Source organism: Talpa occidentalis, unplaced genomic scaffold (genome assembly GCF_014898055.3).
Source record: "Talpa occidentalis isolate TD23 unplaced genomic scaffold, MPIMG_talOcc4v2.1 talOcc4.4, whole genome shotgun sequence".
Taxonomy (NCBI): domain Eukaryota; kingdom Metazoa; phylum Chordata; class Mammalia; order Eulipotyphla; family Talpidae; genus Talpa; species Talpa occidentalis.
The window spans coordinates 16786564-16808616 of record NW_023604295.1 but is presented as its reverse complement, the minus strand read 5'-3'; the positions used below and the strand labels follow the sequence as shown (position 1 = coordinate 16808616).

The following is a 22053-nucleotide window of genomic DNA, read 5'->3' as shown; positions in this document are numbered from 1 at the left end:
CAGGAACAGATTTTGAGACCCACCTTGGTGTTAGTATTAAGCTGCCATTTGGTGCTGTGCTTAATGTTACAAATGGCCCATTTCCAGCAGAGGAAACTGACAATGATGAGTTTTCACTCCTGTGGAAAAAAATAAATACAGACAAAACAAAAAGCACAAACGAAAAGCCATCAGTCAAATTTCTACTGATTGAATGCTGTTGACATTGAGAAAACTTATGGAATTCCATTCAGAGATTATTTTTTAATTTTTTTAAATTTATTTTAATTTTTTTTTATTTTTTACATCATTGTTGATTTTTAAACAATATTTGCTTCCCCCCACCCCCTCAGGCAGAAATTAATATTTTAACATAAATTGTCAAGTATTTTACTATCCAAAGGATGGTACAAGTCAAAAATGGAATCACCCATAATGATATAAAATTTAATTTTAATTAATGTATCTGGTTTTATCACTTGATGTTTCTATATTATTCAATGGTTTCCATAATGTTCAATTTTAATGACATCCTCACAGAATTGCTGTTTCCCAATTTATGAAACTACTACCAGAGATAACTCTTTATAACAGAAAGACTATTCTGCATGGCAGGCAAACATCTGTTTATCAAATATTTGCTCTTCTCATTTGCTGTGAATTTTCTCCCTCCTGTTGGAAGCCCTGGACACCTATCCCCTTCTCCTTAGTTCAAGTTGGCATGTAAGTATCAATTGTCTGTCTTAGTCTCATATTTGTAATGGAAATCATATATATATATATATATGCAATATATATACACACATATGACAATATGATTTTCTCCTATAAATCTATTTTATGTCAATTTAATGATTAGCTCAACCAAAAAATCAGAAGTGGAAGGAAGGAAAAGTTTTCTTCTCTCTTGCTTAGGTTCCTAGTGTCATTCTCCTGTGTGCCGACATGCGTTGGACATTTTTCTAGGTAGCTTCTCTGTTCCTGACTCTCGATGACCAATGCTTTTCGAGTGTGTTCTACAGATGAGCACAATTAGCTTCAGCCGGGAATGAGACCCGCATAGTCAGGTCGTCGAGGTGGGGTCCAGTGATCTCTCTTTTAATAAACCCTTCAGTTGATTCTGACACCTTTTAGCCAGTGAGCTACTGCCACAGCCAAATAGAAATTTGTTTCGTTGCTTGTTCAGGGATCTGCTTTCGTGTCCAAAGTGATCTCTAATTATTTGATAAGCAATCTGTTTTAAGACCCTCCTAACTGCCTGAGGGAATTTACTAAAAATATGTCTCAGAGACGTGACCTTAAGACTCTTGTGCTAATTCCTCTGGAAATTCAAAGCAAAATGTGGGAAAATTAAATTGAAAAAATACCAAAAATTTATCGATAAATCAGTTCTTTTAATCTCGTATCTATTACATGCATATAGCTGGCATTTCACCATAACAAAACTGGCAGTTAAATATTCAATATAAACCAATGCTAGAAGAAAGGAAGCAGAGGCAGGCTTTTAAGAATAAAGAATATTTGGTAAATGCTGATTATTCTACCCTAGAATTTGCAAGTGTTGTTTTCTCTATCAAGCAGAGAAACTGAGATTATGTCTGTATGTGGAGGAAAAAAGACGCACACATATTTTATATTCTGAGATTGTCTTCTTTCCATTTTTGGCTCAGACTTAACATGAGAAAACAGACTACAGTTAACGGTGGAGATCAGTTATTTTGTGTTTGCTGGAGAAACAGGATAAAACATTCTTTTTAATAAAAATTTATAAAGTAATTGCATCATTAAATTGTTATAGTAAATATTGATATCAGCAACCTAGCGGTGGTAAACAGGACCATCAGTTCATGAAAACATTTCCAGGTGTCAGTGTGGATATTAGAATGTGGAATCTAATTTGAGACAGATGAGCTGAATTTTCAAATCCTGTCAAGTTGAATTCATCCTTTCAGACTGAATATAATTTATTTTAGTTTGTATTCACAGTAAGCTGAATATATGTGGCAGAAGGAAGTTTGCAACAAACTTTACCTTACTTAAAAAAAGTGTCTTAAAAAGGACAATAAAAATATGTTTAAAATGCTATTGGCAGAAATACAAATTTAACAACTACATATGAAACCACATTTGAAAAACAAAGTCTCAAAACTGAAAAATTGAATTGAGATGATATATTATATAAAATTCTGTAACTGAAGTGTGCAGCTGAGTCCTTTTCTGCCTCAGTTTCCTCTTCTTGCAAGAAAACTAGTTATTTTTATAATTGTCAAGATTACATCTTGAGTCTGCATTTTTTTTTTAATTCTGAAAATGTCCCAGCTCTGCAGATTTAGAAAATTGTATCACACATTTGCATAGTTGTTGGAAATAATAAAAGTTTGGTATCATACAGAAATGCCATTCCACACAGTAGTACTTTCTTGCCTTTGACTACCTATTTCTAAACCTTCATTAACATTTTTATAGGTTATGTACCCTTAGAGTGCTCCTCAACTCCAGGGAATCCTTATTCTATGTGAGCAAAAAGGCATATAGATGCAACCAACTATTTTTTATGTCATATCTGGAGTATAAAAATATAACCATAGATGAATTCTAGGGAGAGAAAGAAGGCTCTCCCAAGGTGTCTTGCACAGCATTAAATCTCCAGTTTCTTTTCTCACACTCTGCTTATGGTTCCCTCTTTTGTCTCACTCCTCACACTGTATTTGCTGTGATAAGATTTCCTCCCTGAAGCAGGAGCTTAGGTAGGGTTGTTTGAAGCTTTTGGACCCAGGAAAACTAAAAAGAATAATAACACATGTTGCAAATGCTGCAGCCAGGCGCTGTAGCTCATTTCACACCCCAAAAGGTTTAAGTAATGAATCTTGCCAGGTGGGATTAGCCTGAAAAGGGTTTTGGAGAAGGAAGGACCTTTCTTTTCAGATTGGAAAGACGGAAGGGGATTGATTTGGCAGGACAGAAGGAGGAGGAGAGCATCTGAACAGGCAGGGGAATGATGAATGAAAGAGTTTGAGAAAAGCATCCCGCAAGGGGAGTCAGGACATGTGGGTAGTTAGGTAGCCCCATGAGTGGACCGGACACATTTCAACTACAATTGCTTATTCATTCACCACATTTACAGCAACAGACTTAGCACAATTAACTCTTAGCACCCAGGTATATAATAAATCTTACATTTTTTTCTGATATCAGCTCTTAACATTTGTGATACATAGAGGAAAGAAAAAAATGCAACAAAAGTAATCTTCACCTAATGAATTAACTATTTTGGGAAAACTATTTTACTAAGAACAATAGTGTAATGGTATTAAGAGGGAAACAAACTTCTGCCATCTCTTACTGACAACATGACAGATAAAAAAGATACTCAGGGAGACTCATAGAGCCAGGATCTCCATGGACAACATAGTCTTAAACCCTGAACCTTGACCTTTATGATGTTATTTTTTCAGCTGCTTATGGGCTTTTTATTTTTGAGTAAGACATATATGACATCTACCTCCACATTTGCTATGAAGTTTTCTCAATAAATATATTTTTCCATGCATTATTACTCCATAAGGACATAATGTAAAATTTCCTTTAGAATTTAGAGTTGGGAGACATCTGTACTCCCTATGGAACTGGTAATAAATCCTAGCTTCTCATGAAAATTATGCCTTTTAAAATTTTTCCTTTTAGTGTGAGTTGCCAGGAATCTCAGACAGGAATGTCAGCAATTACACTGATCCTATATGTTCTATCATTGACCTCCTTATTTTCATCTACAAGTCTATTAATATTATAGATCATATTCTTTATTTAAAAATATCCTCAGTTTCTTTTGAAAAAGAAAAAAAAGAATGAAATGAAGTAAAGGAAAAAAGAAGGAGGGAAGAAGAAAGCATAAAATAGGGCATAGGAAAGAGGGAGGGAGAGAGAAATAAAGGCGATAAAAAAAAGTGGAAAAGGAAGGGAAAAATTGAAGGAAAAGAGGATGAAGGTGGGGGCCTCCCTGGTGGCGCAGGCAGTTGAGCGCAGCGCTGTGAAGCTGTCCTCAGCCTCTGCAGCGCCGGTTCTATCCCTGCTGGCCTCAGAGCAACCCACATGGTGAGCAGATCTCACGTGTCTCGCCCGGCCCGCTGCTTCCCTCAGCAGTGTATTTCATCAGTCTGCCTGTTCTGTTCCCCACTCTGTCTCTGGTGAATCCTCTCACCCTCCTGCGCATCTGGCCTGTACCCCACCTCTTGTATAAATAAAAATAAATCTTAAAAAAAAAGAGGATGAAGGTACTTTTCCATTAGATTTATCAATTTTACTCAAAATTGTCCTTGGTCTCACAGAACGTATAGCTTTATTTATAGGTTGAACAGTTGGAAATAATTTTTAGAAGGAAATAGATGAACAAGAAATTTTTTGTTCATTTCACAAGGTGAAAGTTTTCTATCCTTACATGTTTCTATTTTAGAATATAGAAACCTCCACCTTCCCAAAGAACCAGAACCTTCCCCAAAAGTAAAGGATATTGGTTTGGGAAAAAAATATAATCTGTTCTTTTACATAATAAACGAACCAGTATACAGTGCAGAAAACTACTTGTAAGTGCTCCAAATCATACCAATGCATAAAAAGGATTTTCTGAACTTTTTGTGTATATAATTATATTTTCTGTAACTTCCTTGGCATATAAATCTCCCTCAGGTAACAAAATACCTAATAAATTATATGTCAAAGTAAAAGTTCAAGACTAGGAGAATTGTTCGTGAGCTGTATCAATACAAATAAATGACATGTCACATAAAAGAGGCCCTTCATTAGCAATAATATGTTTTCACGTACTTCATGAAAAAAATCAAGAATTTATCTAACAAGTAATAATGCCAGACTGGTAACCAAAAAATTAGCCTTTTTTTTTTCACTTTTTACCCTTGTAACAATGGCCTTGTTAGAGAGGTCTATTTTTATTTTAAGCTATGGGGAAATATTTTGCAGATGTTAAAAGAGACTGTCAAAAAACAAAATAAAGAACCATTTGGATTAATTCAGAAATTGTCCTCAAGAGTATTTAGCTCTGGGTACAGTAGAAAAAAATGTTTGATGTATTGTTTAGTTTCTGTTTGCTTTGTCTGAAAGTTAACAAATAGAAAAATACTCAAAGTTGAAGACAGTAGTTATATTTTTGCTACCAATTCCCATCTTATCTTTTTTTGTTTGTTTTTTATTAAGTTTTTCCACATAGGTGGTGACACCAAATGTCAAACTTTGGAGATGCTTGTACAAATTCTATGTTTTAACTGAAACAAGGACCCACAGGCTCATAGTGCTTTTGCAATGTGAGGAAACCATCCCAACTGAATCACCTGGAGCTCTTAAAGAATCAAGTTTTTCTAACCAAAATTAGATTAGAAGTGGAGTCCCTAGTCGTCTGTGATAACGTGGAGGGGATTTGAAAATGGATGAGAAATAACTGCATCTTAATTTTTACTATTCTTGAATGGAAATTTAGTTTTTACTTCCAATACAAATGTAGGTGACTAACTGCATATTATTAGCAGAACCTATAATTCTGTCACTAAGCAAGCTACTGTTATCTCCCTATCACATTGTAGTTGCTATGTACATCTAAAAATATAGTTTAGGTTCATCTTTGATAATCTAATCATTATTAGAACCATAGCAGACAAAATTACCTGACTACTTTCCTTTTCCTAACCCTGGCATATAATAAACCTTTTAAATATTAATCTTCGAAAGGGCCTCCCCGGTGGCACAGCGGGTTGAGCGCCGCACTGTGAAGCTGTCCGCAGCCTCTGCAGTGCCAGTTCGATTCCCGGCCAGCCAGGGAGAAACCCACACGGTGCGGCAGACCTCTCCTGTCTAGCCCACTGCTCCCCTCAGCAGTGTATATCAGTTAGTCTGCCTGTTCTGCTCCCTGCTGGCTCTGGTGAATCCTCTAACCCTCTCGTGACTCTAGCCTATATCCCAGTTCTTGTATAAATTAAAAAAAAAAAAAGTTATAGTCACTGCAGCTTGTTATTGATTATTTTCCCCATATGTATTTTAATCAATGTATTTCTAATTTTAAAATAGGAAGAATACCAGGATGATAATTTGTACCCCAGGCTAATGATGAATTCTTTAAGTTGGTCAATTAAACCTAGTAAAATAAGTTGCTTTTTTTTTTAATCATTTCACCTACCCTTCCCTCCTATCTATCCCACACTAAGAGCACAGCTAAGAACAAAGTAAAAATTTCCTTTTAGTGTTGAATTCACAAATTAAAAATAACAGATAATATTATAAAACTATTTCTGTGTAAAATTAGCAAATTAAAAGAAATCATTTGAGGTTGAAGGTAATATTTTATTTTGCTAATCCTCATATCTTTATTATTGCTTTATATTAAAGCTTTTCCCATATAATAGAAAATTTGGAACAGTGGCAGAAAATATATATCAGCACAGGGTGTTTACTTGTCTACCCATTTCTTAAACTAAAATGAAATAAAACACAGATTCTTTCTATTTATCAGGATCCAGTGCTGTATTGTGGCTACCAATGCTCTGGTGTTTACATAGGAAGTTAAATCAAGATGCTCTATGTTTTTGGGAAGCTTTATTAAAAATATATTTAACTCCTCAAACCCCAACATTTTCAAAACACCTCTGAAATGGAAGAACACTGAAGTGATTTCATTTCTTATGGGTTTGAGAACAAGAGGATCAACTTGATGTATCTGATATTTGAACTGAATGTCTCTTGTACAGGATTATTATGGGATTTAAAAATGAACCCCAGATTCTCAGAGCGGCATCTGCATGTATCCAACTCTACCTTCAAGATGTGAGAATTTTCATCATGTTGTAAAGCTGGGCAGAGTTGATGGCATCATATTTTTAATAATGTTAACAAGACAATCAACTGCATAATTCATTTCCTGGGGTAGTAACTGGGTAGTATATTTTCTGAGGTAATATGTTAAAAATCACTAAGTTTCTTATATTAGTAGATGTTTTCTCTCATACTTTGCTCAGAGACATGAAAATGTCATTCAAAGTACTTTATCACTTTACCCATGCTATAAATGACAGAAAATGAAAGTGTGTTTGTAAAGTAAATGATCGTCAGCCTTTTCTGCCCTCCCGCCATTAGGATTAATGATGGATCCTGCTGTCCTGAATGCATGCCTAATGCCTGGCACCTGGAGTGGGGTATGGGCATACGTAGGCGGGGACACCTGGGCTGAGAGACTGGGCTTATAAGGGTGGCATCATAGGATGCCAGAGGACAGAAGGAGCAGGAAAAGAACCACCAGAAGAGAAGCAAAAGAGAGAGAATGAGACCATGAGAGAAGGCCAGAGAGCCCAGAAAGAGTGAAGATTCACGGGGACCTGGGAGGCCTGCCAGTCTCCCTGGACCCCAGACACCCCTGCCTGCCATATGCTTGGTAAAAATCCCAATAAAACCCTGAAAAAGCCACTGAGGGCTCCAGGACACTCTCCTTTAACCTATCTGCTTGGAGCATAGAGATTCTGCTCTGTGCCCATCCTGCCCCTACAGTGTTTTATTTAAAATGTGGCAAAACCAACGCAATCTTCCTCATAGGGTTTCCTAGAATCTGGGGGGAGTTGCATTTTGTACCCAATCTGCTGAAACAATTTTGAGAGACTACAGTGTCTTTTGAATAAATGGAGTCCAAAATTATTTTTTATTGTACCAAAACACATCATTTTATTATTTTTATTTTTTTGTTGCTTTGTGAAATTATTAGTTTATTTTATATATTTTTTACATTGTTCTTCATTTTTTTTACAATGTATGCTTTCTCATCTTGGTTATAGTGCCCATGAAATTCCCACAACCATAAACTCACTGTTTTCTTTAAGTTACTATGCACCAGTCTAAACAAATTCTCATTAAGGCTGTAACTGTCTTTCAATTGCCAGAGCACTACGGAGACTACTCAATAAGTGCAGGCCCAAAGATGAAAGACTTTGCAGAGATTACTGGCTCATTTCTGAAAAAAGTCAGTGCCTGACCTTTATCATGAACACTGGATCAACGGTGGAGAGATGCACTACTTGCTTTGCAACACTAAAAAAAAAAAAAAAAAAATCCAGTTCTTTGGCCCTCCTGCTGGAAGCACTGTGATTGCCAGAAGATGAGGTCAGTGAACTAGAGAGTAAAATCTAGCTAAGTAAAAACTTGTAAATATATAGTACACAGTTGTGCGGAATTGGCTGTCATCCATTCCACGTAGGGCATTTTCTAGAAAGCCTTCCCCAACATGCCCAAATTGAGTAGATTCTCCTAGAGCACACTGTATTTATCACATATATTACAATTATCTATAGCATTTATATGTCTATCCCCACCACATTGAAGGCAAGAAAGTCAATATAATGCATGGAACAGACACAGTTTCATTGCTAATGCTTGGGTTTCTGATCCCGGAGTCATCAAAATAATGTATTTATATTAGCAACTGTTGAAAAGTATGTGTCCTTTCCAGGACAATTGTCTCAGGCAACGGCAGAAATTAGCTTGATGCCATCACCCAATACATTCTACTCAAATTCATTTTAAAAAACTTCTGGCGAACAAATGTTGAGCATTTGACCTTTGCAAATGATTCCTTTAACTCCATATATCCTCCAGGAAACAATTTAGTTAAGATTCACAAACCACATTGAAAAGAATGCCTGCGTTTATAATCATACTTAGAAAGGTGGCGGATTGGAACACCAGCCCCTCTGGGGTGGAAACCCAATCATCTAGGGCATCCGAGACATCAATTGTGGAAACAATTGAAGTTACCAATCTTCTTAGCCTAATCATTGCAAACTAAGTTCTGAGTCTGTAAAACTGCTCCTCAGGTATCGCTGGCAACTTAGAAGTGGAAGCAAATGACTTCCTATGGCCTTACCTATATGAAGTCACTATTAAATGAAATCAGTCTTCAAGTAGGAACTGGGAATCAATGTCACTTACCTGGTGCTTTACTAGTAACGAGATAAGTAAATAAATGTCAGCTTCAGTTTTTTGTTGATTTCATCAAAAAACATTACAACTCACCCTCTGCCACTCTAGGTCTGAAAGCCCATCATGTTGAAAGGTTTTTTGTAAGAATGCAAGCTATAATGTATAATAAAAGGAAATTGACACATATACATATAAAGTATAGGAAGATTCTAACTAATAGACATAAGCTAAATTGATGATTATTTACACACTGGATGATGACTCACTTCGTTCCTTGCTCTTCCTGATGAGACTGACTTCACCTGCCTGAGGCTTGGAGCTAGGGAATTCTGAATGAGTAGCATTTAGGAGATAGTGTGAGTTGAAAGTTCTCAGTCTAATTGCAGTAAGTTTTGGGAGATTCTTGATATTCTGACTTTAACTCAGCCATTTTTCTATGGTAAATATCTACATGTTGTGTTTAGGTATATCTTGGTTTGAGTAGAGTATAACTTTCTCCATCTACTAGAAATTAAACAACTGTTACAGGATGGACTGAAGACCTAATCACTGCATGTGGTGCTATTTCTAGTGGGAAATATGTTTTAAGTTAAAAGAAAGCCACTTTGAAATAAATTTTGAAGATATGTATATTGCATGAGAACTCTTTGTGAACTACTAATCAGAAAGAGGAGCCCCATATAAGAGAAGCAATCAATTATGTTTGACTTTAATTATTAAGGAATAGCTGAGACAATTGCCAAATCCTGTGTATGGGTGGATGTAGACTCCAATTTTCTTTTCTAACGTTATAGAATAAACGGTACAATTTTTTAGAATAAATTTTTAGAATAATTTTTTTTAGAACAAATTAGAATTTTTTAGAATAAATTAGAAAGCCATTTCTAGTAGAGGACAAAAAAATGATGAGTTAATTGGACAAGTTAGTGAATTATATCTGTATTTACATATACAGGTATACCTGAAATAAATGAATAATTTATTTCTTCCACAACATTTTTTGGCACAATATTTTGAGATAAGGATAATTCTAGATGTCAGCAATGCAATAATGGATAAAATACATTTAGTTCTTATGATTTCATAACTTACTATGGTAAGTGAAATAAACAATAGACTGTTATAAGTGATAAAAATAACATGTGTTACACAATGTTGTTAAGTCTCCCAAATCATGAGTGCTGAAGGGTCAGATGGAAAATCAGATAGGTAAACTGTACATCTAAAGGAAGTAAATTATTACTACTGAATACCTTCCATTTTCATCTTACTAGTTTTGTAACTGATGGGAAGGTAAAAGCAATGGTGAATTTTCTATGTTTGATTCATTATATTATGACATTAGATTGGGAGGTATATTAAATTTTTGGTGCATCACAAATATGAAATTATCACTTGGATTACCCTTCTTGGAAGAGTCTTAAAATTTTGTTCATCCTTTTACAAAACCGTTGTACTGCCACACATTTTACGAAAGAGCTATTGTGAACATGTTATAAACATATAACAAAAGTATGTTCTCTGTGGTACCCTTCCAATTAGTTATATCTATTATGATAAAAATGAAATGTCATGTTATTTTAAAAAATTATAATGTTTAGAAAATATCATGACATGGGGAAAAAAAAAAAAACTCCTGTGTAGGAAAACTACCATTGGATCATATAATAAAATATTTTATAATGTAATGTTTCTATAAATTTGCATTTACATAATATTTATAGAAAGGCTATTGGCAATGGTTAATTTATTGGGAATGAAGTAAAGATTTTTACTCTCTAGATTCATAACTGTCATAAATTTTAAATTTCTTTGAAAATCCAATTTGATATCAAAAAAGCTTGAGAATCCCTGAAGAGGGGGAGAGTAGAATTACTTACCCTAGTCCCAGCAGTTGGCAAACATCATTTGAAATCTGGGGGTTCCAGTTCTCAGCACAAGCCACATGCCACACACTCTGAATTCTGAACTGCACCAAACCATTGTTCTTCATCGTTGAATTGAAAAGACGCACTAAAGAGATTAGATCACAACAGGGTCATTTGGACCAAAGTACATCAAAGTAAACAATGGACTCTAAACTAAAAGTGCAATGTTTAGAGTTTACAGTATGATAGAGGGCTAAGTTGAAAAATACAAATTTGGTAGACTTAACTTTGCTTTTTCATATAACTAAAAATGAGAAAGGCAGAGATACAAGTTCATTGCATATCAATGCAGCAAAACAGAAAATAAAGTGATATCATAGAAACTTAGTCTCTAAAAACAGGAAAACTATAAAGTTCAGAATCAGCCTAAAGCAGATTTTCCTACTCCTTTTTCCAGAAGTTATTTTCTGTCCATTTATTCCTTTGTTGTTTGGTTTCTATCCTCTTCCTCACCATCTGATAACCATTTTGGACAGGCATTCAGTCCATTCGTGGCCAGGTAGGAACTGGGCCAAGCTAAGCTAGTTTATCAAATAAGTAAAACATCAGAAAGGTTGTTTTATCCACAAACACCATATTGTAATTCTGTAAGCAAACATTATTGTTTATATATTTTTCCTATTATGAGAAGAATGAGGGCATTATTGACTTAGATTTAGACAAATTTGTCTTTAAAACAGCTCAAGCCCTTGGCAGTCACTTAACTTCATCAAGGCTTGGTTTTCTTAAGGCTAAAATAGAGCTAGTTTTCACTATATTAAGATTTTTTAGTGCACTTAGTTATAATGCCTGGCACATAACAAGTAGCATGAAATATGTGTGTAGAAATGAAAATAAGACATAGTACCAATACTCATGTTATAAAGGCAGGGTGACTGACTTAAGACTCAGAAAGGCAAAGGAAAAATATACTGAAGAAATAAGAATGCAAAAGACCAAGTCTAAGAAAATAAATTATAAAAAAGCATGGAGATTCCTCTGTACATAGGCAGGTTACAGAGAATAGCAGTCAATATGAACAGGGCTAGAAAGTCTGATGTGGGCTATTGCCTCTGTGATGATTTATGTTTCCTATATATATATATATTTTCCTAGACATAAAGTTATTAAATATAGCCAAATGTAAATAAACAAACAAAAAGTCAAGGATTTCTTGTTAATTTTTTTCCTAACCAGAATGGGGGCAGAATTGCTGAATTCACCAAGAATGATATGCATATGAAAAGCACCAAAGCATGTCCTAGTAAGCACATTCACAATCTTCCATTAATTTATAAAATCCATAGGTTACAGTGATAAAAGTATTATTCTAAGAATAAAACCTACCACAATGCTTTTCATCTGAGCCATCCTGACAGTGTGGAAAACTGTCACAGAGATTCGCCATTGGAATGCAGTCTCCATTCTTACATTGAAAATGATGTTCCTTGCAGGGTTCTATGGGGAAAGAATATTTATTGTAAAGGATAAAGAAATGAAAGGTGATTTTGGAGTACCTGTCTCATATTTGCCCCTTAACACATCAGCTCTTTGCCATAGCACATGGTTGAGCCTGCTTTTGTATTGAGACTTAGTTGTGGGCCTCCCTGGTGGCACCGGAGTTAAAGACAGCAATATCAAACTACTGCAAGCCACTACAACACCTGTTCGATTCCTGGCTAGCCAGGAGCAACCCACACGGTGCAGCAGACCTCTCATGTCTTCTCCGCTGCTCCCCTCAGCAGTGTATTTCAGTAGCTCTGCCTGTTCTGCTCTCCACTCTGTCTCTGGTGAATCTTCTTACCCCATGCACCTCTGGCTTACACCCCAGTTCTTGTATGCATAAATAAATAATTCTTAAAAAAAAAAGACTTAGTTGCTCAGAATAACACAATGATAATAGTGTTGAAATCAGAGGTGACTTGAGAAGAGTGTGGATAAAACTGTAGGTATCACCTTTGCAACAGAGCATGGGACAATTCTAAGAGATGACTGAGGTTTGGCACACACTTCTCCCTTACAAATTCTCAGTAGTATTTTTTCAATAAATATCTCCACTCTAAATTTGTATAAGAAGAAACCATTGCAGTATGTGACGCCAGCATAGAGAGATTGTTTGCTTTCCCATCCAAATAACAAACCTTTATGATACAGAAATGTGCTTGTTGCCTTTTGGTAGAACCATAGTTGGCCACCCTGGAGACAGCAAGTTCAATCAAAATGTTATTCAGCAGAGAAAAGTGTCCCAAAGACATGAAACTCTATAAGTTGGGGATGAAGTTTCAAACAAGTAAAGCAGGTTTGGACTCACGAGAATATAATTCACAGAATGCAAAAGCATGGAAAATTAAAAGGCTAAGCAAACACGGAACTGAGCAGACAGGAAGGCAGAGAATAGTTGTTTTTAGAGTTTGAATGTCCAAAAAAGGCATACTGGAAAATATTCATGTTTAAAAGGATTGGGTACTGCTGTACTTGGAATTATTTGGTCTTTTTTTTTTAAAGATTTATTTATGCATTTAAGAACTGGGGTACAGGCCAGTGTTGCAGAGAGTGAAAGTATTCACCAGAGACAGAGTGGGGAGCAGAACAGGCAGACTGACTGAAATACACTGCTGAGGGGCACAGCGGGCGAGTCAGGAGAGGTCTGCTGCGCCATGTAGGTGCTCCCTGTTGGCCAGGGGATGGATCTTGTGCTGCAGAGGCTGTGGATTGCTTCACAGTGTTGTGCTTAACCCCTTGTGCCACCGGGGAGGTCCCGTTTATCTGGTCTTAAAGAGTTACATTTCACCAGGAGAGAAGGGTCAGCTTCCCTCAAGGTCTTTTCTGATCATGGCCTGGGAGGGATATCTAGCTCTACACAGGTATTTGTATCTCTTTTGAGAGCCACATGGGATTTGAATTCCCTGAGAAGGAAGATGGTACCTGGGTTTGGAGAAATTAATGTCTCTTCCACTCATATGTCTTCAGCATAGATAGTCATACTGAGAAAAATTCTAGGATTATATGACTTTGGGTTGAGCTGTAATTTAGCCATTATATTTTTATTTATTTTTGACCTGGGCAAATAAAATAATCTGTTTCCTTAACTGTCAAATGGGAAAAAGAACTATTTATTTATTTATTTATTTATTTATTTATTTTATTTTATTTTTATTTTCATATATTCTATTTTATATAATTCTTACATCATTTTTTTCATTTCTGCACAATGTATGCATTTTAATTTTGGTTATATTCCCCATACAATTCCCACCCCCACTTATTTTGACCCTAATCCCTCCTCTCCCCCACTCACCCCATAGTGTGTCTCTGGTTTATAGTTGCTTGTTGATTTTGATTTTTTCTTTATTATAATTAGTCAAAAAGAACTATTTATATCTTAAACATATATTTAAACAATGATAATGAAATGCCTTTAATATACCTAACCAAATAAATAATATTCTTAACAAAATAGTGACATTTAAAAAAAATATTCATTTTACTGACATTTGTAAAATAATGTTCTTACTTCCATATGCCCCAGTGGTTTTTTTTTTCCTGCTGATAACCAAATAAGCAAGAAAAAAAATCATGTCTAAGACATTCCTCTGGGTATCTTATAACAATAATTGAAGCTATTTATATACTTTATTTTAAACTTCAAAAATTTTATATATTTTCAATCAAAATCTAAATTACTTTAAAGAAAAAAATATTTTAAGGAAGACATGACTGGACTGGTTGTTTTGATAAATCTTTATGCCATGGGAAAAGTAGGTTGCACATCTCTAATATAATACTGTTGGGAGTATTATATATCTTGTAAATGTAATTGTTAATTTGTTTCACAAACACACACTTTTTAAACAAGATTAGTGGGATGCTAAATGGGTAAAGACAACAACATATTCTACAGGCAAGAATTAATAATGTTAACTGACTTTATATTTCCTTCCCTGTATTAATCTTTTAGAAAATAGGAAAGCTTAAAACTAGGTATACATGTCTTCTATATACATATTGTATTTTTAAATCTATGCTCAGTATATATTTACAGGGTTGACAGCACTAATTACATATCCATGATCAACTATCTTAACATACTTATAAAATGCAATTCACCACTAATTTTTAAATTATCTCATTATTTTGTTTTTATAGCTTGATAAATTGTTATGTAGAAAAGAGTTCTCAAAGTGAATAATTTAATCATAAATACATTTATTGGTAATTTTACTCTTTTACTAGTATAGTCAGGCTGTATTTAACTGGAAAAGCACATATTCATTGACTGGAAGCAAATTTAATTTTCTGAATAAATATATAAATGAAAACATGTAAATATCTGAAAATTATAATTGATTTTTTGTGGTCTAGCCCAAACTGCTAGGATTATACTCTATGAATGCAGAATAATTAGTTTCTTTAAGATGTATGCATTGGATGAAATGATGCTGAATGGGGCAAAATAATCTATTGTTGATGAACAGAATAAAAATTATAAATTCTGAGAAGAGGCATAAATTAACTCAAAATTTTTTTACATGCATGAATTCATTTCTGATTCTTTGCAACATATAGCAGTTTAGGTTCATTAAGACTCTTTAATCCCAAAGTTTAATTCTCTGTGGCCTCTGAAATCTTATTTCTGATTGTTTTATGCTCATGATGAGAGAAGAAAGAAGAAATATTGCTAAGAATTGAATTTTCCTATCTTCTTTTTATGAAGTCTCTAGTAACCCTGCCTCATTCAGTCAACATATGCTTGGTTTAAAAATGGAACTGAAATGATCTCCATAGCACATGCCATACAATCTGGGGAGGGCTTGAACCCCCTGGATGTAATCAGCTGTCACTTCCACAGTTGCCTGATAAGCACTGTTGAATTCCTAATTAAGACTCCAAGTATCAGAAAAGAGCAATGAGGAGGCATTTACTGGAGACCGATCTTAATAAATCCAAATTTCACATACTCTAGCTTAATATATATATAGAAAGGTTAAAACAGGACAAAAATAGGAGATACAAAATACCTTATACAATTGTTTGATATTTCAATTTAATGCTTTGCAAGCAGCCCCCAACTACGTCATAAAAGAAGCACATAAGTGCTGAAAGCTTATGATATCTCTTATATTTTTCAAAAATGATCACCAGAGTAGAGCTGCAATATAAACAGAGATGTATACCTGATCTCTTTCTATTACTAGCTTGATTATCTTCCCCTTGCCAATTCCCTGCTTCTGTAATTGCTTTTCAATCTTTCAGAGCAAAATTCTTGCTGGGAGTAGACTGTGCTGATGACAACCCACTAGTTTCATTTTCTGCTCCCTGGCAGCCTCTATCTGTGTCCAGAAAGAATGTGAAACCACATTCCTGGCATACTCACCACACAGGGATGGCCATGGAAGGCTTCATTCTACCTTCAATCAAGAGAAATTGCTCTTAAAACGATCTATTTCTTAAATGACATACTAATAGTAACTGAAAACTAGTGAAAGAGCAAACAAATATAGGCAGCCCCTACACCATAAATCTGGTATCTATTTTGTATTTTCAATAATAGATTATGCTTGCTTGGCTTTTCTTGAATATAAAAGGCATCTAATATTTTTCAAAATTTGTTGCTGTCTTCCTTTTCACAATATACTCTTTTTTCTACTTTTTTATTCCTCATTTATAATTTAAAATACAGGCTTAAAAAGCAACTATTTCTCCAAAATTTGTTTTAAGATGCTTTCATTTTTATAAATGGGGTAATGCCTGATAATGATTTCAATTATTTAGGTTTATAAATTTACCTTACCCCTTATCAGTTAGAACTTTCAGTTAGTTTTATTATTCAGCTCCAATTTTTAAAAAAATATAATACTTCGTTCCATGATATCATTCTTGGAATAAAAGTTGGGAGACTCTCTCCTCCAGTATTTGGTGTTTGCTGCCTCTATTTTAAGATACTTTGAAGAAATTAACACATAATTCTATTGTGTTCAAATATGAATTCTATTGATGCTTATTTATTATTATTGAAGTAGATTTTCCTCAAAAATGTAGAAATATCACAGCACCCTTTTTATTTCTTTATTTTTAAATTTTTGCATAGAAGAACTGGGGTATAGGCCAGAGTTGGGGTGGGGGAATGAGATGATTCACCAGAGACAGAGTGGGGAGCAGAACAGGTGGACCTACTGAAATACACTGCTGAGGGGAGCAGGGGGTGAAACAGGAGAGGTCTGCTGTACCATGTGGGTCAGCTCCTTGGCCGGGGATCAAACTCAGGCCATAGCTGTGATAGTGCTGAGACTGAAACCCTAGGCTACCAGGGAGGTCCTGTTTTTAAATATTCATTAAAAAATGAGTGAAATATAAAGCTGATCTAATTTCTAACAACTTTGTACAATGATGATGTTTATTTTGCTTAGGAATTTGCTCAAAACTTTCCTCTTGAAATTTAAAACTTAAACAGGAAATTTTATAACACTGATTCCTGCTAATTCATTTCTTACAGAAACCAGAAGGACTGAGTTTTTAGGCCTCTTTAATCAGATCCAGAATGTATATAATTTTTCCCCTTTTACCTTTTACTGTTAATTTTGATTGATTCTTTTCTTTTTGGAAGTCTATTATTTTTAAATAGTTGTGTCTTAACATTTTTCTTTCATGCCCATGATAGACTCTCATGTTTTTCCACATTATTCTATTATTTTTGTAATCTCTATTATTTTTGCAATCTTCACCATGCTTTTGTGCAACAACTTTTGTGGAAAATATGGGTATTTTAGTGCCAGAGTTTTTGAGTACATATGACCAAGAAATGTACAGTACAAATTGTTACTAAAGGCCTCTAGTCAACTCAAAGAATAATCCGATTATGGTAGAGTTTCAGCAGAAAATTGCTCTGCCAAAAATGGTCATGGTTTTCCAAATTTCTTGAGGGCAAATTGAGTTGTTATACCACTCTTGGTATATCTGGACCTAGCGAAAACCACTGAGTTATCTGACAACAATTTGAAAAAAATAAATATTACAGTCCAAAGAAAGCGGCAAGCTATAAAAATTTCTCTGTATATTGTTGAATGCAAGGAGTTATATTATACCCCCTACTTAGGAATGTAAAGATACAGATATGGTTATAGATTTAGATATCTATGATGAGCAGGAAGGCCCGAAGTTTTTCCTACTGATTATGTTTTAGATGTGATAAAAAAAAATCTAGAGTAAGAAGGTTGTACATGTCAGTGAAAGGATCAAATTCTTTCATCCTTCATGATAGCAGAGATTTTATGATGTTTGTCTCTAAGAACTTAATGATGTTAATTTTTAAATTGGATGTTGTTGGTATTCAAAAAACTCAGTTGCCTGTCTCCCTGATCTTCTCTGAAACTACTTTTGGCAAAAGGAACAGGACAATCTTCCCCAAGAACTCTACTCTTCATGTTTAGAATGGCATTTTCCAGTGGACAAAATTCATGATTCTTCAGACACAGAGAGTCATGTGATATGTTGAAAAATAGGGATTGCTGTTCTGAATAAATTCAGATAGTGGTTAAACAGATATTAAGGAAGGAAGAAAATCTTCTTTAAGATGATGAACAATGTATGTTTTAAAGTGAAAATCTTCAATCATATTTAGATCTTGAAATTCTATATGCTTTTATTGTTTTGCACAAAAAATTGCAATGCAACATATAATTTGAGCACACTTACCTGGAATCCCTAAGTAGTAGCCAGTAGTGAAGTTTGCTTTAAATCCCCCTTTTGCCCCATTATCACTGGAGATGAATATCACAGACATTCTGTTGGTGGTTGAGAATACGTCCTTTACTGGACCAGACCCTGTGTACACAGCTGCCCCAAAGGAAAATGAATAAAATCAGAGATATGACCTTTTTAATCTAGAAGGAAATATAACCCATTTTGTGATTCTATCACCTGGAAGTTGGTTTGCTAATGAAGTAGCTATGTACAAATAAATATGCACATTCTTTTATATTTTGGACACTGCTTTTAGGAAAGCCAATTGCTTTGTTGATCTTTTTCAGTATTATTTGAAGTTTCTGTATCTCCACAATTTAATGATGAATTACTCATCTTGTCTGACTTAGCACCACTACTATTCAAAACTTATGCTATTTCCCGAAATAATGATTGTATAAAACATTAGAGACTATCATCTCCAATGATAGTAAAATTTGGCCCCAAATTATTTCATATTTTTTGTGAGTTGAATCATAAACCCATAAACTAATAATTTGAAAGATGGGGTAATGAGATACAGAAAATACAAACCTATATAGTGGTTTTCAAATGGGGATTTCATGAACAATTAAATATTCTTCACTAAATTTTAAGCTAATTAAAAAAACACATTCATCTTATTAAATATTTTATAATGGAATCCCCAAAATTGATTCTGTTTCAAGAGAACATCTTGCCTAAAAAATTTGAAAACCATAATTATGAGATACTTTGAGTGGTTATTTATGTTTCAATGACATACAAATATTAAGAGGTAACATGGTAAAAAATGATTCCTCTTAGATAATGAGAAAACTGAAGTTTTTATTAGAGAGACAATGTAATTTGAAAATAGCAAAGTGACTCAAAATATGTTTATAATTGTACATATGAAAACCAAATTTGAAAACCTTAGTTCTTGCTGGCACTAGCCTCCAAAGTCTCTTCAAGACTTTCATTGTTTATTTGTTGAGTATGAATCTCAAAATCCTTTTCCAGAAACCTTGCACTTTAGATAACTTGTGAAATGTTTTTTAAGAACCCAACATCAGGAGTGATGGATTCATGAGTCTGGGAAACCCTCCCCACCTATTTCCCCTTAATTTTATAGGACATGCCCTTTAGAGTTCTCTTGCTTTGGTTCCAGTGATCATGTAGCTTCATCCTGATTATACAGAACATGAGTCAAAAGCATAGTTAGATAAAACACTTTTATTTGTAAAGTCTGTTGCTTCATGCATTCCAGTTGACTCCTTAGTCTTCATAATTTAATTGTCAATAAATGAAAGGAAAAAAATCAACTTTGGTCAAGTTTTGTATTGTTTTCAGAAACTTTTTTTTATAAGAAACTAGTACCAGAGACACAGATAAAAAAAATAATGAAATGCAAATTAAAATCATTCAAAAATGTTCATAACAATTTATTTTGTATGAACACAATTTTTTAAAGTGAAATAAAACTTGATTTAATAGTTATATTTGGCCATCTGATGCACACATAATACATAGAAAACCAGATAATGGGTATCTTGAGCAATTAATCTCCAAGATGTAATGGTTATTGTGGTGAATTAATGCTAGTTGATAGGATCTGCTGACACAAAAATATTATCCCTGGTTTTCTAAGAATGCTCAAGAAGAATATAATTCTGTCATTATTGCAAGCACTCCCCTCTCCATATTGAAAGCTTCATATAAAGTTCAACAAGTTATTTTACTGCTGTATTTTCATTTTGCTAGTTGTAAAGTTTATTATAATTATTGAAAAGTACTTTCTCTATTATCTAATGTCTTCAATCATGCAACTTTTACAATATTTAAATTGCAGACTTACCTAAGAGCAGGGAATCACCTTCACCATCTCTGATTTCAACTACATCATTAATATTTTCTAAATCAAATTCTTGAAAATGAAGTTGGATATTTTTTCCCTTCTGTGCATTTAAATTCCAAATACCTTAAAAGTAATAAATCACAACACATGAATTATAACACACTTCTTTTGATATCTCTTAAAATTTTTATTATCTGGAGAATTTCAAATCATTTTTAAAATATATTTTTGCATTTCATAAAAACCAATATTCCAAGTTGTTTGTTTATGTTTATGGGAGGGAATATATTGGCCTAGTCATGATTGCAGTACAATTTCAATGAATTAGTTTCATTTTATATAAAATGAAATAGTTTAATTAAATCTTGCAAATAGCCTTTTACTCCTATGATGTAAAATTTATATAATGTCAAAAGGTTATTAATAGTTTATTTCTATTTATTTTATTTTCCATGAGTAAATCTAGAGGAAAATTAGGTGATTAAAATTCAATTTGTAGGGCAAATAAACTTTAATATTTTTAAGTGATTTTTTTCCTATTAATATATGGTATACTGGTAATTAATTTTGAAAAAACAAAAACACAGCTTTAGTATCATTAAATCCTCTTTGTTCTTTATTGATTCCTTAAACAATTTAGTATCTAGAATCTATCCAGACCCTTTCCTCATTCTGTAAAATAGTTCTCATTTTCTCTTAAGGAAAAATATCTCATCAACATAGTAATTAATGACTTTCAAGTCTTTATTTTCTGCACTTTTTTTGAGAAGTAGATAAACGTATCCAATTATTTGCTGTATATAGAAGTACATATCTCAAACCTAACATGTAGTAAAGAGAACACTCAACTAATTCTCCCAAACTCATTCTTCCTATCTCAGTGAATAACACCACCTGTCATTCACTCACAGTTGTCTGTACCTGAAAACACATCTTGCCTGACCCCTGTCCTACCACATCCTATCAATGGCCAAGGCCCATCAATTCTACCTACTGTATTCCTTGAATCCCATTTACTTGTTGCCACTAGAGCAGTAAAGTCATTCTAGTCTCTCATTTCCAAATCAGTGATGTTGATGACTGCGCCCTTACCATCTAGTTCTGACCTTATAGCCAGGGTGGATCCATCTAAAATATACATTTGATTTTATCACCATTTACTGTAAACTGAAGTTTCCTCAGTGTTCTCAGAAAAAAAAAATCCGAATGACTTAACAGGGCATGAAATTCCGTCATGCCTTCAACATTTTTTCATTACTGTTACTTAATTTTGCTTAAAGATCAAGAAAAGATCAAAATATCCTATCTTAGAACTTTCCTATGAGTACCTCTCCTATCCTGCCTTAGCATTCTGTCTTTATCCTTTACCACAGTACCTTGGGCTGATAACTCATTTGAATTCCCATCTAGACTGTGTTATGTTTGTTTCTTCTTACTTCTTTGTGTGATTAATAAACATTTGTTGAATAAATCAATAAATTTAAAAAATTTCTCCAAATTGTTCTTGTAATGTTCCACTGCTTTCTGCACTTTTTAGATGATTACTTTGTACAAATGATATGTTTAAAAAATGTCTTCAACAGAAAGTAGAGGAATAGTCTCTGGTTCTCCATACAAATCAAATTAGATGCATTACTGTTGATTTTT

General features: G+C 34.0%; 1 protein-coding gene across 1 annotated transcript in view; it reads right to left on the bottom strand.

The window, feature by feature from the left end:
• Positions 1-22053, bottom strand: part of TMPRSS15 (transmembrane serine protease 15) — an 88756-nt gene that overhangs the window by 20456 nt on the left and 46247 nt on the right. Inside the window, 5 exon segments of the mRNA XM_054701143.1 lie at positions 24-119; positions 10824-10956; positions 12198-12308; positions 18543-18683; positions 20407-20529. Of these exon segments, the coding sequence (XP_054557118.1) occupies positions 24-119; positions 10824-10956; positions 12198-12308; positions 18543-18683; positions 20407-20529 (604 nt within the window).